The sequence below is a fragment of the Onychomys torridus genome, chromosome 21 (assembly GCF_903995425.1).
Source record: "Onychomys torridus chromosome 21, mOncTor1.1, whole genome shotgun sequence".
Classification (NCBI taxonomy): Eukaryota; Metazoa; Chordata; class Mammalia; order Rodentia; family Cricetidae; genus Onychomys; species Onychomys torridus.
The window spans coordinates 47291244-47311859 of record NC_050463.1 but is presented as its reverse complement, the minus strand read 5'-3'; the positions used below and the strand labels follow the sequence as shown (position 1 = coordinate 47311859).

The 20616-nt window shown below is 51.0% G+C and overlaps 1 protein-coding gene across 1 annotated transcript; it reads right to left on the bottom strand.

Moving 5' to 3' along the window:
* Positions 1 to 113: 113 nt before the first annotated feature.
* Cys1 (cystin 1) lies at positions 114 to 14479 on the bottom strand. The gene is made up of 3 exons (XM_036171161.1): positions 14138 to 14479; positions 3581 to 3633; positions 114 to 1542 (listed from the first exon to the last, which is right to left on the bottom strand). The coding sequence occupies exons 1-3, from the start codon at positions 14414 to 14416 to the stop codon at positions 1437 to 1439; spliced, it is 438 nt and encodes a 145-aa protein (XP_036027054.1). The 5' UTR covers positions 14417 to 14479; the 3' UTR covers positions 114 to 1436.
* Between the last annotated feature and the right edge of the window lie 6137 nt (positions 14480 to 20616).

The following is a 20616-nucleotide window of genomic DNA, read 5'->3' as shown; positions in this document are numbered from 1 at the left end:
TCTGAGAAATCTCAGGCTGGTAGCAGTTCTCAGCAGAGGTATGATACTGGAGGAGGCCGCTGTTTGGCAGGGGAATGTAACATAAACTGAGACCTGTTCTGGCCTCGGCAAAAGCTGCCACCATTCCCTCCTTCTCTACTGTTTTCTGACACGGAATCTCACTAAGTAGTTTGGGCTGGTCTTGCCTTCACTGTGTAGCCTTCAGTTCTCAATAGTCATCATCAGCCTTGGCCGGATGCCTGCTGTGATGGTGAGCATGTGCCACCACTCACAGATCTGTGAACTCTTCCTACAGCATCCTCACCAGTTGTCCCGGTGCATCCACACACCCGAGCAAGACCTGGGCTCTACAGGACCCACACAAGCCCATCCCTCCTTCCCATAGACTCTCTGTACTTCCCATCTGTCCACTGGGAATGTTTGAAGGCTCTTCTGGCCTCATTATTGTGTCTGCCTTCCGCCCGAGCAGGAAGGAGGAGAAGAGGTCCACAGCCAGACTGCCAGCCAAAGGGGAACTGGAGCGCCGTTGCCATGAAGACCTATCTCACACGGGCTCGCTCTCCCAGCTCCTGTAATCCGAGTGATTCTTCACTCAGCAGGATAGAGAAGGCACAGTGGCAGCTGGGAGGTGACGGGCTGGAAGATAGAGCTTGAAAGGTCTTCAAGAACCTTGAGGATTCTCCCCCAGAGAGAAACTGAGGCCCAGAGAGAGAATCGATGAGCTCTGCATCCCACCATAAGCTCATGTGGAATACTGGGATGCCAGAGCATTCTGTGGATCCCGGCCCACGCTCTCTTCCTACAACATCCAAGCAGGAGAGGCTGGTGTGCTGTTGGAGGAGCCTCTAGCATGAGGAAGGGAGGAGCCGGGGGACAGTCTGAACTGCAGGCACTTGGTCCTTGCACCTGCAGCTTGCCCTGACTGCTACGCTGTTGGAAATGCAGTCTCTGGATCTACCTAGATCTACATGCTCAGGATCTACTTGCCAGCCATACACTCAGGCCCTATTGTGAGCCTGCATGGAGTCTACTGTATCCCTCTGGAGAACTCTTAGTGTGAAGACCAAGAACATACCTTGGTGGAACCTTCTAGAAGCCTGTGGCACACACAGATGCCAAGAGAGGTTGACCTTTGCCTCCTGGAAAATGAGTAAACAGAAAGGACTCAAGGTTCAGATTTCGGGCTACCCCTGTGTGAGAGGAGGCACTCACATACTCGTGGCCCAGGACCTGCTTCTTCTTAGTCTTGGTCTAGGACTCTGACTGAGATTCTTTTAAAAATCAGTTTGGAAAGATGGCTGGCTGTATTCTAGAAGTGGTTTCGCTCTGGCTGGGCCACAGGCGGGGCAAGGTGGTGGTACCCTCTGACTCTCGCCCAGCTCACAGGCCTGCCAGGCCTGGTCGGTGGTGACCAGGCCTGGTCGGTGGTGACCAGCTCAACGGCTGTACTCCCTCTCAATGCTTGCCATCAGCTCCTCTTCGGAGTAATCGTAGGAGATGGCCGACTGGCCCTCAGGTCTCTTGTGGCTGCTGTCTGGGGCTCTGTGGGTGAGAAATGCAGGTAAGGGTGGGTATCACCTTCAAACTCCTGTTTCCTCTAGCAACCACGTGGTGGTCTTTAAGTGGTCCATCCTAACAACCAAACCAAAAACCTCTGCTCAAGGAGACACCTGAAAATCTCTCTCTCCTACCCAACACATGGACACAATCATCTTCACTCATATCTGCCTTTGTCCCCCCATTTTACCCATCAAGACCTTCAATGAAAGTGAGACAGGCCAAGTTAGATGCCAGGGTCCATCCAAGGCTCCTGGCTGACCTTCTGAGAACAGCGTCTGGGGCTCTGTATACTGCTCCCAAAACACAGAGTGAGAGACCTGGGTACTGTTGCTTGGGATCCTGAGATCAACCTGCTGTCAAAGGTTTGCAAGCCTGGAACAATGTACACGTGAGTGGTTTGCAGCCCTGCAAGCCTGGAACAATGTGCATGTGAGTGGTTTGCAGCCTTGCGAGCCTGGAACAATGGTAGTGGCAACCCTTCTGGCCTGTTCCGGGGTCTCTCCTGACTGCTGTTGGAGGAAAAGGAATGTAAATAAGAGGCTCAGCATACCTTTAGAACAAGCCAGGGAGTCGTGCAGGATGCTGGCCGTCCTGCCAGAATGCCAGAGCATTCTGGAGTCCCCTGATAGGAACAAGCCCCTCTAGGGTTACTCCTGCCAGTGTCTGGCACCAGTAGATGTGAAAGCTGAAACCCTAAGGGTTAAGGGTATCCAAGGTCACTGTACACTGGCTGTAGACTCCCCCACATTGTCTGCTCCCACTAGGCATGCTGATATTCCTGCAGGTGGGACCCCAGAGAAGAAGCGGGGTGGGGGGCGGGGGTGGGGAGACAGCAGCTCCATGATCCCTGTGCTCTAAGGGACCAGAAGCACTGACATTCTTCTGTGTGTGTTTGTGTGCATGTACTTATTTGTGTGAGCGTGTAATACATGTTTAGGTACTCATGCCATGGTCCACAATAGACTTTGAAGGACAACTTGCAGATGTTGGGTTCTCTTCTATCATGTGGGTTCTGGAGATTTAACTTAGGTCGCCAGACGTGGTGGTAATTTTTTTCTCTGTACTGGGCAGTCGTCCTGGGTCATTGCAATGCCGGGGGAGGACTCTACCCCTGGACTGTACTCCCAGCCCCGCTGAGGAGGATTAAAGGCTCTGGGGCACTACGTGCAGGGTTTGGGGTGTTTGTTTGAGACAGGGTCTCACTGTGTAGCCCAGCCTGGTCTGGAACTCCTGCCTCTGCCTCCCCAGGGCTGGGATTAGAGGCTGAGCCACCAGCCTGGCAACACCAACTGTCAAACTTGCAGGGGAGTTTTAAGTGCGTTTTCCTGGTGACCTTTTGGAGCTGCCGGTGGTTACTGGCACTGTCTAGGCTGTGAAGTTCTTACAGCAAAGGACAGTCTTTACAGATGAAGCCGCCGATATGCAGGCAGGACACCTGAAGGGTCCAGAATGGCCACAGAGAAGCCAGGTCATGACCGCATACAGGAGGAAGCTCAGAGCTGCTGTGAGTGACGCTGGGCTGCTGGGACGTCCCCTGGCTCCCCTTGAGAGCTCAGCTCTGTAGAGCCTCACTGACCTGCAGGTCGGTGGGGACAGGAGCGCTTTGAGCTGACTAGATCGAAGCACTGTGTGTTAGGACCCGCCCAGCGTCCTGACGTCATCTGACGTCATCTCCCTTTATGTGGAAAACACCCCTCCCCCTCCTCCTCCTCTTCTCCCTCTGCATCTCCACTTTCCTGTCTCTCCTTTCCTCCCTCTCTATTCCTCTTTTCTCTCTCTCCCTCACTCTTTCTTTCTATTCTCCCTCCCCTCCCCCTTTAATAAAACTTTCCACGTGGATGCTGTGCCTGCATGGTGGGAGTAACTTCCCACTGGTCCACACTGCAGCCCGCTGCCGTGTCTTCATGGCCTGTCTCCCTCACCCACCCGGGCACCTTGGTCTAGTCCGTCAAGGCGTCCCACATGCTGTATCACGACACTGTGGGCTTGTGGAGGACATGTACCCCCTTTCCATACTTACTCAGGGGCACAGCTGTCTTCCGGGGTGTCCTTAATCTTCTTTTCTGGGGACACCTTGAACAGGAGGAAAGGAAGAGGCGTTGCAGAATATTATTTTAATGTGTGTTACTTTGTTTATGTTGCATTTGTTTAACTCTGTGAAGCTGTGTTACTGTGCCTGTCTAAAACACCTGATGGTCTAATAAAGAGCTGAACAGCCAATAGCGAGGCAGGAGAAAGGATGGGCAGGCAGAGAGAATATATAGAAGGAGAAGTCTGGAAAGAGGGAGTGAAAAGGAGGAGCCAGAGAAGGAGGAGGACATCAGGGGCCAGCCACCCAGCTATACTGCAAGCCACAGAGTAAGAGTAAGATTTACAGAAGTCAGAGAACGGGAAAAGCCCCGAGGCAAAAGGTGGATGGGATAAATTAAGGTTAAGGAAAGCTGACAAGAAACTAAGCTGAGCTAAGGCTGGGCATTTATAATTAAAAATAAACCTCCATGTCTGAATTTATTTGGGAGCTGGGTGGTGGGACCCCCTCCCCCCCAAAAAAAATTAACAACAAAAAAGAAGTATAAGAACCTGCCAACAGTGTAGTTGATTAATGCTCTTGACTTTATGGGGAAGAGGGCAGTCACCACGTTTAACTCACAGACTGCAAACATCAGAATGGGGAAGGTTCTCTCCAACTCCTGAGCTCCAGTTACCCATTTTACAGTCAAGAAAACTGAGGCTGGCCAGGTAGTGGTGGCACACGCCTTTATCCCAGCACTCGGGAGGCAGAGGCAGGCAGATCTCTGTGAAGTGGAGGCCAGCCTGGGCTACAGAGTGAGTAGCAGGACAGGCACAAAGCTACAGAGAGAAACCCTGTCTCGAAAAACAACAACAACAACAACAACAAAGCTCAGGTAAAGCCTGGTCACGTAGAGCCAAGAATGAGAGGATGAGGCAGATAGCAGTCGGCAGTGGCAACATGCAGACTCTAGTCATAATGTTCCAAGGATGTGGGAGAGCCATTTTGAATTTGTAATTCTAATTCTAGAATCCATCAGAATAAACTAAATTTTTTTTTCAGACATTCAGTTTATCAACTGTTGCCTGTTCTGGATAAAAGTGTGTGTGTGTGTGTGTGCATGTGCAAGCACTCAAGTAGAGGTAGAGGTGTGTGTGTGCATATGTGATATGTGTGTACATCCATGTGCAGGGCAGGCTGAAGTCAAATATATTCCTCTATAACTCTACTTTTCTGTTTTGTTTTTTGGTTTTAGCCTAGAGTTCAAAGCTTGGCTAAACTGGCTGACCAGTGAGCTCCAGGGATCCCTTTCTCAATCCCTAGAGCACCGTTGTTATAGGTGTACACCACCACCCCTGGTCAGTCCCCAGATCACCATGGTTACAGGTGTACACCACCACCCTTGGTCAGTCCCCAGATCACCATGGTTACAGGTGTACACCACCACCCCGGTCAGTCCCCAGAGCACCCTGGTTACAGGTGCACACCACCCCTGGTCAATCCCCAGAGCACCGTGATTATAGGTGCACACCACCACCCCTGGTCAGTCCCCAGAGCACTGTGGTTATAGGTGCACATCACCACCCCTGGTCAGTCCCCAGAGCACTGTGGTTATAGGTGCACATCACCACCCCTGGTCAGTCCCCAGAGCACTGTGGTTATAGGTGCACATCACCACCCCTGGTCAGTCCCCAGAGCACTGTGATTATAGGTGCACATCACCACCCCTGGTCAGTCCCCAGAGCACTGTGGTTATAGGTGCACATCACCCCTGGTCAGTCCCCAGAGCACCATGGTTACAGGTGTACACCACCACCCCTGGTCAGTCCCCAGAACACCGTGATTATAGGTGCACATCACCCCTGGTCAGTCCCCAGAGCACTGTGATTATAGGTGCACATCACCCCTGGTCAGTCCCCAGAGCACCCTGGTTACAGGTGTACACACCACCCCGGTCAGTTCCCAGAGCACCCTGGTTACAGGTGTACACACCACCCCGGTCAGTTCCCAGAGCACCCTGGTTACAGGTGTACACACCACCCCGGTCAGTTCCCAGAGCACCCTGGTTACAGGTGTACACACCACCCCGGTCAGTTCCCAGAGCACCTGGTTACAGGTGCACACCACCACCCCTGGTCAGTCCCCAGATCACCATGGTTACAGGTGCACACCACCACACCTGGTCAGTCCCCAGAGCACCATGGTTACAGGTGCACACTACCATCCCTGGTCAGTCCCCAGAGCACCTGGTTACAGGTGCACACCACCGTCCCTGGTCAGTCCCCAGAGCACCGTGGTTACAGGTGCACATCACCACCCCTGGCTTTTACATGGGTGCTGGGGATCTGAACTCAGGTCCTCATGTTTATACAGCAGGTACTTTATTCACTCCCCAGAGATATTTGAAAGTTTCTTGTTTTAAGCTAGATAGGGGTTGGTGGAGAGATTACTCAGTAATTGTGACGGCTATTCTTGGTTGTCAACCTGACTACGTCTGGAATGAACTACAATCCAGAAGTGGAGGGCACACCTGTGAGAGATTTTTGTTGTTGTTGTTTGGTTTGAAGAGGGTGAATCTACTTCTAGTCCCGACCTTTGAGGTAAGAAGACACACTGCCTTTGATCCAGCTCTTGAGGCAGGAAGACACACCTTTAATCTGGACCATACCTTCTGCTGGAAGCCTATCTGAGGACACGGAAGAAGGGAACTTTTGCCCTTTGCCTGCTCGCTCTCGCCTTGCTAACAGGTCCTTTCTTCACTGGCATCAGAGCCTGCTTTTTCAGAATTCCAGCGTCTACTGAAGACCAGCTGAGACGTCCAGCCTCATGGACTGAGCCATTCCTGGAGTCTTGGACCTTCTGTTCATAGTCAGCCATTGCTGGACGACTTGGATCATGGTCTGTAAGTGACTCCAATAAATCCCCCTCCTTTTTATATAGAAAAGTAGACTCATTCTATAAGTCCGGTCACTCTAGAGAGCCTTCATAGGGCCGTTAAGAGTAAGAGTGTGTGCCGCTCCCACGGAGTACCTGGGTTTGGTTACAGCATCTCCATATCGGCTCAGAACTGCCTGAAACTCCAGCCCAGGGGATCTAGCCCTGCCTCTGGCTTCCGCAGGCACCCGCGTGCATGAGGTGCATATAAACACACACAGGCACACACGCTCACAAGTAAGTCAATACTATTGTTAAAGTCTACCTGGGACTAGTGTCACACACTGGTAATCCCAGTACTCAGGAAGCTGAGGCAGGGGGATCAGGAGTTCAAAGCCATTTTCAGCTACAAAGGGAATGTAGAAGGGCCAGCCTGAGCTACGTAAGACCCTGTCTCAAATACCAAAGAAAAGAAAACACCCAGAAAATAAACCATTTTACCTGTGGTAAAATACACATTACCAGACCGGCGGTGGTGGTTGGTTTGATTTGGGTTTTTTTTTTTTTTTTTTACGGTGGACATGTCAACACATTGACAGACAGAAAAGCATTAAGGGATCTCCAGCGGGCAGTTTTCAAGATTCTGCCAGTCAGACTCCACTCCACTCTTCACCACCAGGGGGCACTGGTCTCCCACCACGGTGGTTAGTGTTCGTGACCTCATAGGAAGTGTTCCTTGTGGCTTCCCTGAAAGCCCCGGCCCTCAATAACAACCTCCAACTCCCAACAGCAAGCGAGGTACATGCAACTCCATTCTTTACCCTAACAGAACTGGGACCACCCTGGAGGGGTCAAGGCCATCTGTGCCTCCCCAGTTTCAAAGGAACTGGCTTTGAAAGACCATGGAAGTGGTTTCCCACTTCTGGGGTTTCCTGGTGGAATGTGCCATCCTTTCATCAAGGCTGGCTCCCTTGGCCATCTGATGCACTGAGGAGACTTCTGGCTGAGGTTTCTCCACTCCCTGACGGTGCTCAGCTGCTTGGTGCTGTCTTTCCTATGGGGCATTCCTTCCTCGGAGCCTCTGTATTGCAGTGTGGACTCTCTCCCTGTTGCGGTGTGGACTCCCTCCGTGGCCTCCCCAGCACTGTGTGAATCAACCCCATGTTTCACTCTTCTGATGTCGGGTCAACACGCCACTTCATGCTGTTTCCGGGCGTGATCTCTGCTCTGGCCTTGACTGCAGACAAGTCCCTGGTACTGTCTAGGAGGTCTTGGTTTTGCTTTGGCTGTGGCTCCAGCATCTGTAGGTCCTTCTGGTGAGTGGACTCCATAGGTTCGAGCTTCTTTCTATAGCTTCTTTACCTCACATTCCACCACAGTGCAAGCCATGCTCACCCTAGTCTCCCTAAAGTCTTGGCTAGTAGTCACAGCAAGACTCCCCCAGTCCTCCTCGGCTACAGTAAATCCAAAAGCAGTGAATAAAATGTTACTGAGCTCCAAAAGAAAGTCTCCCTAATCCACGCAGGCTTGTGAAGAATGATCTATACACACTCTCAGGGACAGCAATGCCCTTCATGACTTCCCTAGGCCACCACTGACTGGGTGGGTGGGTGGCGGGGATAATGGAGTTCCTATCCCAGTATGGAAAACATTGAATAGATAGTGTTGGTACTGAACTAAATTCTTCTCTAAAGGTGCCCTCAAATGTCACCAGTGCAACCATTGACTGTGGGTCTGAGACAGTGAGTCAGTGACCTAGCAGAGATCTGTCTGTGACCTTCCCCTGCCACAAACATTTGAGAAGGCAGAACACTGCGGTTCCCTGCCCCCACCCTCCATGGATGAACCCACATCCGATAGCTGGTTTGACCCAGCAAGAGACTGCTGATGGAGGGGTGGGGCGCTGCTGTGTTCTTCAAAATTACTAAATGACTTTAAAAACCACCGATTCCAATCCATAGATTTCCCTAGCTTTCTCATCCTGCAGAGTTTGTAGTTTCAGACCCTGAACTGATACCCCGGATGTCTGAGATCTACTGACGCTGGGAAAGGATTTCTGCCTTAGGCGCTTCATGAGATTAACAATTAATCCAGAATGGTAACAGGGTGTAGGGCCATGGCTTAAAGGACAGGAACTTGGTAGACCATCTCATGTCCCCTAAAACGTGGAAGGATACACGCCGGGGAAAACCTGTTTATGAGATGGTTTAGTAGGACAATTCAAAACAGACATAAATACACATCCGCAAAATAAGAGAGTTAATAAGATTATCCTTCCCTTTAATTTTTCTCTTATAACCCTCAATTTGACAAAACCAAAACAAATAAATCTGGCCTCAAAAAATTCCTAAATAGCTAAGCATAGTGGCACACACCGTAACCCAGCTTTTTTTGATCTTGTGCTCCATAAATAAGTACAATTGTTGTGTCATTAAAAAAAATAAAATATATTAAAAACATGGGTGAACATGGAAAGCATTAACACATGACTGAGACTTAAGTACTCATTAAAATATTAGCTGGGGTTGGGGATTTAGCAAGGCCCTGGGTTTGATCCTCAGCTCAAAAAAAAAAAAGCAAAAATATTAGCTAAAACTACCTTTTGTTTTTATTTTTATTTTTTAATTATTTTTACTGTGTGTGTGTCTGTCTCTGTGTGTGTGTGCATGTGAGTTTAAGAGGAGTGCAGTACCCTCAGAGACCAGAAGGAGGCATCGGATCCCCTGGAGGGAGTTACAGGGAGAAGTGAGCAGCCTCACACAGTTTGTGGGAACTAAACTCAGGTCCTCTGCCATAGCAGGGAAAACACAGAATGACTGAGCCATCCCTCCAGCCCTCTATCTAGAACTTTTTTTTTTTTTTTAAATAAATTCCAGGGGCTGGAGAGATGGCTCAGAGGTCAAGAGCACTGACTGCTCTTCCAGAAGTCCTGAGTTCAATTCCCAGCAACCACATGGTGGCTCACAACCATCTGTGATGAGATCTGGCGCCCTCTTCTGGCATGCAGGCATACATACTCTCTACACATAATAAATAAATAAATCTTTAAAAAAAAAAAAAAAAAAAGTCCAGTATAACATGATATTCAGGTTGATGATTCAGGGATAATACATAATCAGACATGAAAGCATCCCCGTCAACAGTGGTTACAATTTTTCTGTTCCCCTGCTTTCTGGTGGAGAGAAGGATCAGACTCAAAGCCTTACACATGCTAGGTACAATAACGCAAACAATATTAGGTCCAGCCTACATTGTGTGCTCCCCGGGTCCGCGGAAGAGTCTTCCAACCAGCTGAGGATTCCAATCTGAGGGATATTCAGTGATTCTAAACACACTGAGTTCTTTAGTCCATCCACTTTATTCTTCTATGGTGATTCTATCTGCACAGTTTCTTGTCTGCTCTCTTCCCTAGCTCCTCTCGGTCCTCCTGCTCTCAGTCCCCCCTGCTGGTCTCATCATTCTACCTACTTCTTTGCATCTCCGTCCTCATCTTTGTTCTTCTCCATCCATCCTCTTCTCCCAGTGCTCTCCGAGAACCAGTGTACATACCCACACAGTAATTCCTTGGTAAAGCAATGCGAGGCTTGAAGTTTTCAGGGTCTCAGAGAGAGGTGATAAGGATCCTCACATAAAGCAATTAATTGTCAGCTTCCAATTACAACCCCAAAAGGGGAGTGACTAAAGGGGAGTTCTCTGGTAGAGTCAACTAAAGGCTAAGATCAATTAGGGAATTTATGTGCTCAAACTATAATCTGGAAATGGCTAGGTAGAATGTTAGGGGTCAGTAAGTCACAAGAACTTTAGTAAACTGTCTTTGGCGCCGCTTTTCCCACCCGGCCCAGCTTCAGCTGCTTTCTGATAGGGAGGGGACATATGTTAGGTGGCTAAGCAACCTCTGTCAGAGCATGTACCATTTAGTTAGTAAAAGCACTTTCACTCAGAGTAATTGCTGAGGTGAAAATCTAGGAATAGCACCTGGCTGAGGAGGAATAAAAACGTAATTTGCACAAGAAAGAAGCTTGGCTCCTATCGCCTGCCTGGCCTGGAGGCAATCTCCTTGGGTCAGTGGGAAGTAACTGCCTTAACTCGGTATCTAGCAAATGGCTAAAACATCACCCAAGGATGTGAGCAGTAAATCTCTTAAGTTAGGGTCTTGTGTAAATAACCCCGGGTGAAGGTAAGGGGTTGAGGATTTAATTGTTAGTGGTTCTTTTCTCTATCTGTGGGTGAGATGAGCTAATGTTTATCTATGTGCAGTTTTATCCTTGGAAAAGGTATCTTTGCTGAAATACTTTTGTCCGGAGAATGGCGCTGGCCAGATATGTGTTAATGAAAGATAAACACAGCTGGGGACAGTTGTCCAATACCCCAAATGTATTGGGAAAGTTGTGCCCAAGACTGAGATGCCATCGTGAGATTACATGTACACAAACATGGAGATGCACGGTAAACAGGGAGACTCATAGCTGTTACTACACAAGAAGTTTACAACAAGAGACAGTCAGTTCATTCAAAAGGCAGTAATTCCACAACACCTTGCCTGATGGTTTCCTCTAACAGAACCCTTAGTTCTGATAGGTTGACCTTCTGAACACTAATTGTCACTGCTGTATACTCTCATGGATTTTCACTACCAGTGGCTCTCAATAGTACAACCTTAACCCGCCGGCTGCCATGTGTAAATGAAGGCCCATAAAAGGATTGTCATTTAATTCCTTGTTTAAATGAAGGCCCTCAAAAGGATTTTCATTTAATTTTGATGTTCTCTTATAAAAACAAAAACAAACAAACAAACAAACAAAAAACCAAAAACCTCCCAAGAGCTAGGTTATGAATATAAGGGGAAATTTTCTTCCTTCCTAATAAGAGAATAGGAGTAGTGTACTCATGCCCCGTCAAAGGGTCCTTTTTGCTTGGGGGGACACTCTCTCAAACATTTTGAAGAAAGGCCACCTTCCATGGATGGTTCTTGAACTTCAGTTCTTTTCTATCTCAGTGGTGAGTCACTAACGCAGAGCCCTATAAGATGTACAGCTCCTAGCTGGGCGGTGGTGTCGCACGCCTTTAATCCAACACTCAGGAGGCAGAGGCAGGTGGATCTCTGAGTATGAGGTCAGCCTGGTCTACAAAGTGAGTTCCAGGACAGCCAGTGCTACACAGAGAAATCCTGCCTGGAAAAACAAAAACACAAAAAAGAAAGAGAGAGAAAAAAAAAGTACAGCTCCCCCTGAAGGAATCAGCTGTGGATGTGAGCAGATGTAGGCAAGTCACACAGCACAGAAAACAGAAGCCTGGGTTTCAAGCTCTAGCAACGTGCAGTGTCTTTAGGGCAGGGGCCTCACTTCCTGATTTTGTCTCCTAAGACTCTGGGATTCATTCATTAGTTTGAGAAACGTTCACGACACAGGGGACACATCTGAGGCATCCCCTCTCCCAAAGAGTAACCACTGCTTTGATTTCACACTTCCTGTGGTTGACAAATTGTGCATCCCAATAAACTTATCTGGGGTCAGAGAACAGAACAGCCACTAGATAGACATAGAAACCAGGCATGGTGGCACACACCTTTGGTCCCAGGACTTGAGATCTCATGTCTTGCTTGGGAAAGAAACATGTCTTTAATCCCAGGAAGTGATGGCAGGAAGCAGAAGGGTATATAAGCTCGAGGACCAGGACTAGAGGCTTTTAAGCTTTTAGGCTTTTAGCAGCAGTTCAGCTGAGATCCATTCAGATGAGGACTCAGAGGCTTGCAGTTTGAGGAAACAAGATCAGCTGAGAAGTTGACAAGGTGAGGTTGGATGTGACTTGTTCGGTTTCTCTGATCTTTCAGCATTCACCCCAATACCTGGCTCTGGGTTTGTTTTTATTCTTAAGACCCTTTAAGATTCATCTACGGCTTTCTTTCTTTCTTTTTCTCAAGACAGGTTTTTCTGTGTAACCCTGGCTGTCCTAGAACTCACTCTGTAGACCAGGCTGGCCTCAAACTCACAGAGATCCACCTGCCTCTGCCTCCCGACTGCTGGGCTGGGATTAAAGGTGTGCGCCACCACTCACCTGGCACACAGTTTATTTCTTGAACCTACCTTCTCATACCTCTCTTTCTGCTACTGCTTGGGGCCAGAACCTGGTCAGCTGGACAGCCAGTGTAACCCTGGTGGATCGTGGTGCCCCAAGGGTTCTTCTGTCTGACTCACCCCTCTCCTGTGTCGAGACATCTCCCCAACAACACAATGCTCCCTTCAGCCTTCAAATACTCACTTCTTCCTCAGTAGAGTCTACACCTCCTGACATAGCAAGACATCGACGGTGAAGACCTCTGCAGTTACACCCGAGCTATGTGTACCACCACCATCAGCAGGGTACACAGAGCCCCGCCCCTGGTTCTCTGCTCTAGTCCTCTGGCCATCCTTGGAGCGTGCCTGTCACACTCTCTCCTGAGGACTCATCAGCCTGACTTCTCACCACCCCATTCTATACTTGATCTTCTTCCCCCCTGGATCCCAGGCCAGCGCTCTGGGCACATGTCTTTGTCCCTAAGACCTAAAGCAAGCCCACTTACCAGGGGCTGTAGCTGTGTCCGGGAGTTCCTGTCTCTGAGGCTCTTCCTGCTGATACTCAGCGAGACTGGGAAAAATCCATTCATTTCCAAACGTTGGAAGTTCCCTAAGCACTTGAGAATGACACTGAAAATTGGTGTCCTTGCTATGTCCAAATCCCCAACTGTTTGTTCTTGGGTTGGTGTTACGTAACTGCAGGCTGATGCAGTCTTAGAGGAATCCCGTTATATAATTCAGTCTGCCTCACTTTTCCTGTTGTAAACCTCCACAGGGCAGTGGGGAGGAGGGATATGGGACAGAGCTCTATTCCTGGTGGGGCTGAGGGGTCTTCCCACCATTCCAGGGCCTTTTCCTGGTAGTCAGGCCCAAGAAGACATTCCCTCTGCCTCTGCAGCTGGCAGCGAAGCCTCCGGACACTGCCTTTGGCCTCCTCTTCCAGCCAGGGGCCGCTAAGACGGTTCTGAATTTTAGCTCTGTAGCAGCAAAGACGTGCCAAACCAGAGCGCTGGTTTTTCATTGTTTTTCTAGAACAGCGCGGGTGTTGTTACAAGTGTTCAGCAAGAGAGGATAAGGAAGCCGAAAGAGTCAACGCATCTTAAAAATAGCTTGCAATATGGAAATTGCAAGCCAAAGATCCGGACGCGTCCGACGCGGCAGGGCGTAGTTTTCAAACCACTGTCTGGCAGGTGGTCCACCCACTTATCGCCTCCTCCCCCTGTGTCGCCTGATGGCCGAGGCGGAGGCCCTCCCTTGCGGGTCACTTCCCACCTGAGCTGCAAGGATGCTGCAGCTGGATTGCATGCAGCCCCACTGGGGAGGGGAGGGGAGCCCTGGACCAGAAGAAAGTTCTAGGTTTTTCTGCCAACTGTTGTTTGTACTCGGTCCTTTAAGGCTGTCCCTGTGAGTCACCCCGAAATAGAGACAGTAGCGGGCACCCACCGAGGAGGCAGAGTGAGAATATGCAGGGGTGGGGTAAGGAAGGGGCACAACGCCCTAGGACGGCCTGGGGGGGGGGGTGTGTGCACACTGGATTAGCTGGGGACAGAGGCGCCGAGTAGGGACGGAGGCCTGGGTGGGCGGACACTGGGGCTACAGAGAGATGAGTCTGGAGGGACAGGCAGGCGCCCACACTCACCGCGGGTGGGAGCCGGGCGGGGGCGCGTGGGGTCGGCTCCTGGGGTCCCCAGGCCTCCGACTCGGCCAGCAACTGGTCCAGCAGGCGCAGGGTCTCCTCCCGGCCGCCGGGGGGCGTCGCGGGGCGGGGATCGTGGCCGGTCTCCTCCTGTGTCGCGGCCGTCGGGGCCTGGTGAGCCGTGCCGCCCTCCGAGGTTGCCTCTCCAGGGCTCGCCTGGCGCCTGTCGGGGCTGCGCCGCCGCCTCGGGATCCGGCCGCTCCGGCTGCTGCCGCTGCCCATGGCGCGCACCCAGCCTGGAGCGCGCAGCCGGGGAGCCGGGCGGGACTGGGGCGGGAGCGCGGCGGGCGGGACGGGGCGGGGGAGCAGGGAGGGGGACTCCTGGAGGACAGAGGAGGGGTGGGGAGTCACGGGGGATGGGGGGCCATGGGGGATGAGCGGGAGGAGTCGTGGGGATGGGAGCGATGGAGAGGAGAGGCAGGGGTGATCTGGGAGGCTGGAGAAGATAGAGGCTGATGGGGGAGGTGGGGGATGCTAGGGTTGGGGGAGGGATGAGAGAATGGGGAAAGACGGGGGTAGCTTCGGCGATCGGGGTGGAGATGAAGGACGCGTGCGGGGAGGGGGGAGTGCCCGGGACAGGGAGAAAATAGGAAGGTGATCCCGGGAAGAGGAGGGTAAGAGGGATGTGGAGAGGGTAGGGGTGACAGGCCGGGAAACCTCCCAGGAGATGGGAGGGCCGGGGTAGGGTTGGACTGGAAGGAGGTGGAACAGAGAGTTGTATGGGAGCAGGGCGCGGGCTGGGTAGACTTGGAGGGAAGTCAGGGTGTAGGGATCATCTTGGAGAAGTTTAGGGAAGCTTTATGGGTGGAAGTCATTCTGGGGGCAAGAAACCGGCTGAAGGGAGCCGGGGATGAAGGACAGGAATGCTTGCGGCAGAGCCGAATGCCAGGGGAAGGGGGGCATCAGGGGTCAGGGTTGGAGAGTGGTATTGGGGGAGAGGGGGTCGCTGGGGACTCAAGGTGTGAGAGGGCAGAGGCAAAGTGGGCGGGAGACGGAGACGGAAAGGAGAACCGGGCAAGCGAGGAAGAGAGACTGTCAGGGCAGGGGAGAGCCTGGGGTGGCCAGCGCCGACAGAGAGGCTTGTACCAGGGCCTGGGGCGGGGCGCACTGGAGGGGCGTGTCCCTGGAACTAGATTCTCTAGGCCCAGAGCAAAGACTCTGGGGTGGGCGTGTGAACCTGGGAGGGACCGCTGCGCAGGAACCTGGCGCGGTTGGATTGTGGAAGCTAGATTCCTGGGCGGAATGGGGTGAACTTCTTTGAGATCGAAAGGTCGTCACCCCTCTCTGGCCTCGGGTTGGGGCCCCTCTAGCGGGTTCACTGCAGGCTCTGGTTTCCTTAGTCTCCCGGTGGTGTAGGTCTGGTTTCTTAAGCTGTTCCCACACAAGGTTCCCTACAGGCCTGGGGCGACCCTGTAGACCAGGCTGGCGTTGAACTCAGAGATCCTCCTGCCTCTGCCTCCCGAGATTTGTGCTTTTATGGGACACTGACCCCGCAGGCTGTTTGAGACACACACACACACACACACATCATCATCATCATCATCATCATCATCATCAGAGACTCAGTGTGCCAACAGAGCTCCAGAAAAAAACTCCAAATTCCTTTTTTTTTAGCTGAGGATCCATCGAACCCAGGATCCATCTACCACTGAGCTAAATCCCCAACCCAAAAACTCCAAATTCTTATCACCTTAGAGAAACAAAAGATATTTAAATGAAGAATAAAAAGAAAACAAGCCCCCCCACCACCACCAGGAGGAGGCAGGAATACTATTGCTCCCGCTGGCTATTTAAAATAAACAAGCTTTTATTTTTAAGTGAATTAATATCATCTACTGTAGGAAAGGCTCCAGCCCAGGAGTCTGGACCTTACCTTGGGCTGACTGGCCTGTTTCCTTCCCAGCACTTTCCAAGGCAGGATGATTTAAATATCCCGAGTTTAGTTAGCTTTCTCTGGTTTTGACCTGCCAATAACCTCGATCCATACGTGATGGCAGACCCACTGTGAAAGTGGGATTTGGGGCTAAAAACTCTCCCAACTGCGGGGTGAGATTTTACTATTTTATTTTATATTTGTATTTTTATTTTTTATTTATTTATTTTTTTGGTTTTCCAAGACAGGGCTTCTCTGTAGCTTTGGAGCCTGTCCTGGACTAGCTCTGTAGACCAGGCTGGCCTCGAACTCACAGAGATCCACCTGCCCCTGCCTCCCGAGTGCTGGGATTACAGGCGTGCGCCACCACTGCCCGGCTGAGATTTTGCTATTTTAATCACAGCAGGAGTAGACGTTAAAAACCTATGCCGTGGAAGGGGGATAAACGTGAGACCAAAGCTGGCTGGTGTGTTTGTGTTACCATGAGAACCAGAGTAGAGCCAGTGTTTACACCTCCTCCTCTTCCTTTTTCCTTTTTAATGGGATTTCTTGATCATCCAGATGTAGGGGATGGGGCCAGATGCATGACTTGATGACATTTGGGTATTCCAAGTGCACAGATGTGTCTAAGTTAGAAATTACTGACATACGTTTTCTCTTTATGAAAACAAATTCTCATCTTGAAACTCTTCAAGCTTGGAAAAAAAATCAGAGGGAAAGAAATTTTTCTTGAACAAAGTTCAACTCAGTTTAATCATTTAAAAGAAAACATGTTTTACTCCTGCCCAAGTAGAGTCGAGTCATGTGACTCAGAGTTTAAATATAGCCGCAGCTCCCGTGTTCTCCAGAGCAGCCAACTTTTTCTGGCCACTCTGGACTTGACTCTTTCCCCAGACTTGTCTCCTAAGCTGTGCTTGCTTGCACAGGAGCCGTGCCTAAGCCCATGTTCTTTCTGAGCTCACGTATAATGTCAGCCTCGTTTGGAGTCCTGGCTTCTGTATTAGAGGCCGGAAGACCCAGCCTGAGTGGGCCATCAGGCCACATGCCCATGTCCACATGCCACATGTCCCAGCACTCAAGAAGTAGAGGCAGGACGATTAGGAGTTCCAGGTCATCTCGGGCTATCCATAGCAAGTTTGAGAGGCTCCTCTGGACTACAGGAGACCATCTCAAAACAAAACCAAACCGAGCCCAGGCTTACGACGAGCCCAAGGTCATTTCTAGGGGTAGAGAGGAGTCTCTGCCCCCCAGAGAGTTGGGAAATTCCCAGGAATCTTTAAGAATAAAAGATAGCAGCATTCTTCCATGGTCTCTGCTTTGGTTCCTGCCCTGACTTTTTTCGGTGATGAACTATGACCTGGGATGTGTAAGCCAAACAAACACTCTATCCCCATGTTGCTTTTGGTCACGGGTTTGATCACAGCAACTGAGGAACCTAACTAGGACAGAACCTCATCTCCAGCTCAGAACGTCCTTTCAATAAACCGAGTCATTGTGTGTGCCCATGTATCTGCAGTCCCAGCACTCGGGAGGCTGAGGCCGAGAACCACCCAGTTGGAGGCCAGACTGGGCTACAGTCAACTGTCTCAAAAAGACAGAAATCTGACTGGGTGGTGGTGGTGGCGGCGGCGGCGGCGGCGGCGGCGGCGGCGGCGGCGGCGGCGGCGGCAGCGCACGCCTTTAATCCCAGCACTCGGGAGGCAGAGGCAGGTGGATCTCTGTGAGTTCCAGGCCAGCCTGGGCTACAGAGTGAGTTCCAGGATGGCCAAGACTACACAGAGAAACCCTGTCTCGAAAAACCAAAGTGGGGAGGGAAGACACAGAAATTAAAAAAAGAATGGTTTGGAGTGCAGCTCACTTGTAACTGCTTGCTTAATATGCACAAGGCTTGTGTTTGCTTCCTGTGTGGATCCCCGCTTCCTGTGTGGATCTCCCCCCGCCCCACACACACACCACACCACACACAGCAAAACAAAAACTAATAGCTTTAGAAGAGAGCTATCATTATGACACCTTCTGGATGGACCGGTGAATGAAGTCCGGCTGTCATCTGAAGATGAAGCCAGTCCCTTCTCTGTCACAGCCTGTGGACAAGCCGCTGCAATGGACAGACAAACCTGCCCACCTTTCAAAGTCCTGCTCAAGTCCCCCTTTCTTCAAGGACCTCAGATACACTCTGTCTGGCCAGAACTTCCCCTACTGATGATACGCCTCAGTCGTACATATTGGGAATGATGGGTACAGTGGACATGCAGGAAAAGAGTACTTGTGGGTCGGAACACTTGTGAGTCCCTGGTTCAGTCCCAGCACTGTAAGTTGATAGTATTTGTGTTCAGCTGACAGTGAGACTGTATGTATAGTCTATAGATTAAACTATTTTATATGTGTGTGTGTGTGTGTGTGTGTGTGTGTGTGTGTGTGTGTGTGTGTGTGTTTCGAGACAGGGTCTCTCTGTGGCTTTGGAGCCTGTCCTGGACTAGCTCTGTAGCCCAGGCTGGCCCCGAACTCACAGAGATCCGCCTGCCTCTGCCTCCCGAGTGCTGGGATTACAGGCGTGCACCACCACGCTGCATTCGCATGATGCTGAGGATCAAACCCAGGCCTTCAAGCATAGGCAAGCACTCGCCCAAACGGAGCGGTATCCCCGGATCCCACCCCTGTGTTTCTACTTTCAGTGTCTGCTGAGTGACTTGAGAGGCCACCAGTGTCATTAATTCCTAAGGGTATGTTTGAACAGCTGTATCCTGTGTAGCCGCCGCCGCCGCCGCCGCCGCTGCCGCCGCCGCCTTCAGAGTGCCCCGGCTGTCACATTGTCTTCCTGGTTCATCACTGAGAAGAGAAGGAAACATGGAAGGAAGACTCAACACTGCTCATTAAGGACAACCAGCATGCACCGGGCTCCTCTGCAATACTTAGAAATAACACATCCCAGGTCCTCAGCGTTGGCAGGTCTAGAGCGTTTGTTTGTTTGTTTGTTTTTTTGTTTTTTGAGACAGGGTTTCTCTGTGTAGTTTTGGTGCCTGTCCTGGATCTCGCTCTGTAGACCAGGCCGGCCTTGAACTCACAGAGATCCGCCTGCCTCTGCCTCCCGAGTGCTGGGATTAAAGGTGTGCGCCACCACTGCCTGCTTAGAGCATTGTTAATTGAGCTCATTCCATAATATTGTAAGAAAAGAAAAAAGAAAAAAAGCCTCTGACAATATGACAATCAATACCCAGTCACACAAGAATGCTGTGTACCCCATTAGACGCATGGGTGAGACTGGAACTCTGTAGTGGTTGCTTTCCATGACTCAGCCAGTTTTCCTTGCTCAGACCCTCTCGGGGCTTCTAGTTCAAACTACAGAGTATGGCAGGGTGCAGTGAAGCATACGCTTGCCTTGTTACTTGAGATTCTGTTGAAATGGAGACAAAGGAGTGGTGAGGGACAGGGACAATCTCAAATGACCCTTCTCACCGCACTCTCGAAGGTAGAAAGCTGATATCTGAGAGCAGCCAGATGACAGGAACAGGGGACTTGAAGCCTGCCATATATGTAGGAGACATGAGGCCAGAGGGCCAGAAAATGGTCTTTATATAGGACACCGGGGTCATCGTCCACCCCTCCTGTTCATGCTTATGTACTTCCGTCATGCTGGTGGAGACGTGAGACTCTTCCTGGAATTCTCCCAGGAGAAGAGCATCCCTTGGGAGCGCAGGGTGGCATGATGGGATGGGAGAAACAGGATTGCTGGTGGATGATATTTGACTCATGAAGCAGCCAAGAAGCTGGGCTACCAGGCTCAGGAGCCCAGGCCTGACCATGAGCTGGGATGTGGTCCCTCACGTGAGTCCCTGCTACTGGACTCAGCGATGGAAAAGGCTCTCTGAACCAGAAGGTGGTGGCTCACGCCTTTAATCTCAGCCCTCGGGAGGCAGAGCCAGGTGGATCTCTGTGAGTTCGAGGACAGCCTGGGCTACAGAGCGAGTTCCAGGGACAGCTAGGGCTGTTACACAGAGAAACCCTGCCTGGGGGTTGGAGGGGGAGAGAAAGAAAGAAAAAGAACAGCTCTCTGGATAGGACAAGTGCTGGGTGCATGTGGTCCTCTCCAGAGTGGTCGTCTCCCTGTGCGTCCCCTTCTTGCAGACCTGTCACTCACCTTCCCATCACCCACCACGCAGCAGGGGACCTGGAGGCTGCACAAACTTTAGGTGCCACCAGAGTGATCGACTGAGGGAATTGTCTAGGGTAGGCAAGAGCTGGGAGAGGGAAAGGGACAGGCTTGGGTCTGTTCGGCCGTTAGTCACATGAAACAAACGTTCATCTTGAAAGCGAGCCTTGGTAATGCCACCGTCTGTAGGACATGGGCCAAAAACTAAAGTGTCCCATGTTAAAGCTCAAACACTCCGCTGTGGAGAGCAAGGCCAGTGTGGAAACTGACCTGTCAGGAGACTCACAACTGTACGCAGTGTGGCCCCAGAGAGATGCAGGGTCCCTGCTTCTCCTTAGGGAGCTGAGAATTAACTGCTCTGTTACCTGACTCAGAGGAAGAGAGGTCTCCAGCTAAAGC

What these genes read in the sequence shown, in the direction of transcription:
- Cys1 (XM_036171161.1), bottom strand. Translation starts at nt 14,416, where the DNA reads ATGGGCAGCGGCAGCAGCCGGAGCGGCCGGATCCCGAGGCGGCGGCGC. An exon ending in CCGCCCGGCTCCCACCCGCG is followed by an intron (nt 3,634 to 14,137) that starts GTGAGTGTGGGC and finishes CTCCTGTTCAAG; the next exon opens with GTGTCCCCAGAAAAGAAGAT. An exon ending in GAAGACAGCTGTGCCCCTGA is followed by an intron (nt 1,543 to 3,580) that starts GTAAGTATGGAA and finishes TCTCACCCACAG; the next exon opens with AGCCCCAGACAGCAGCCACA.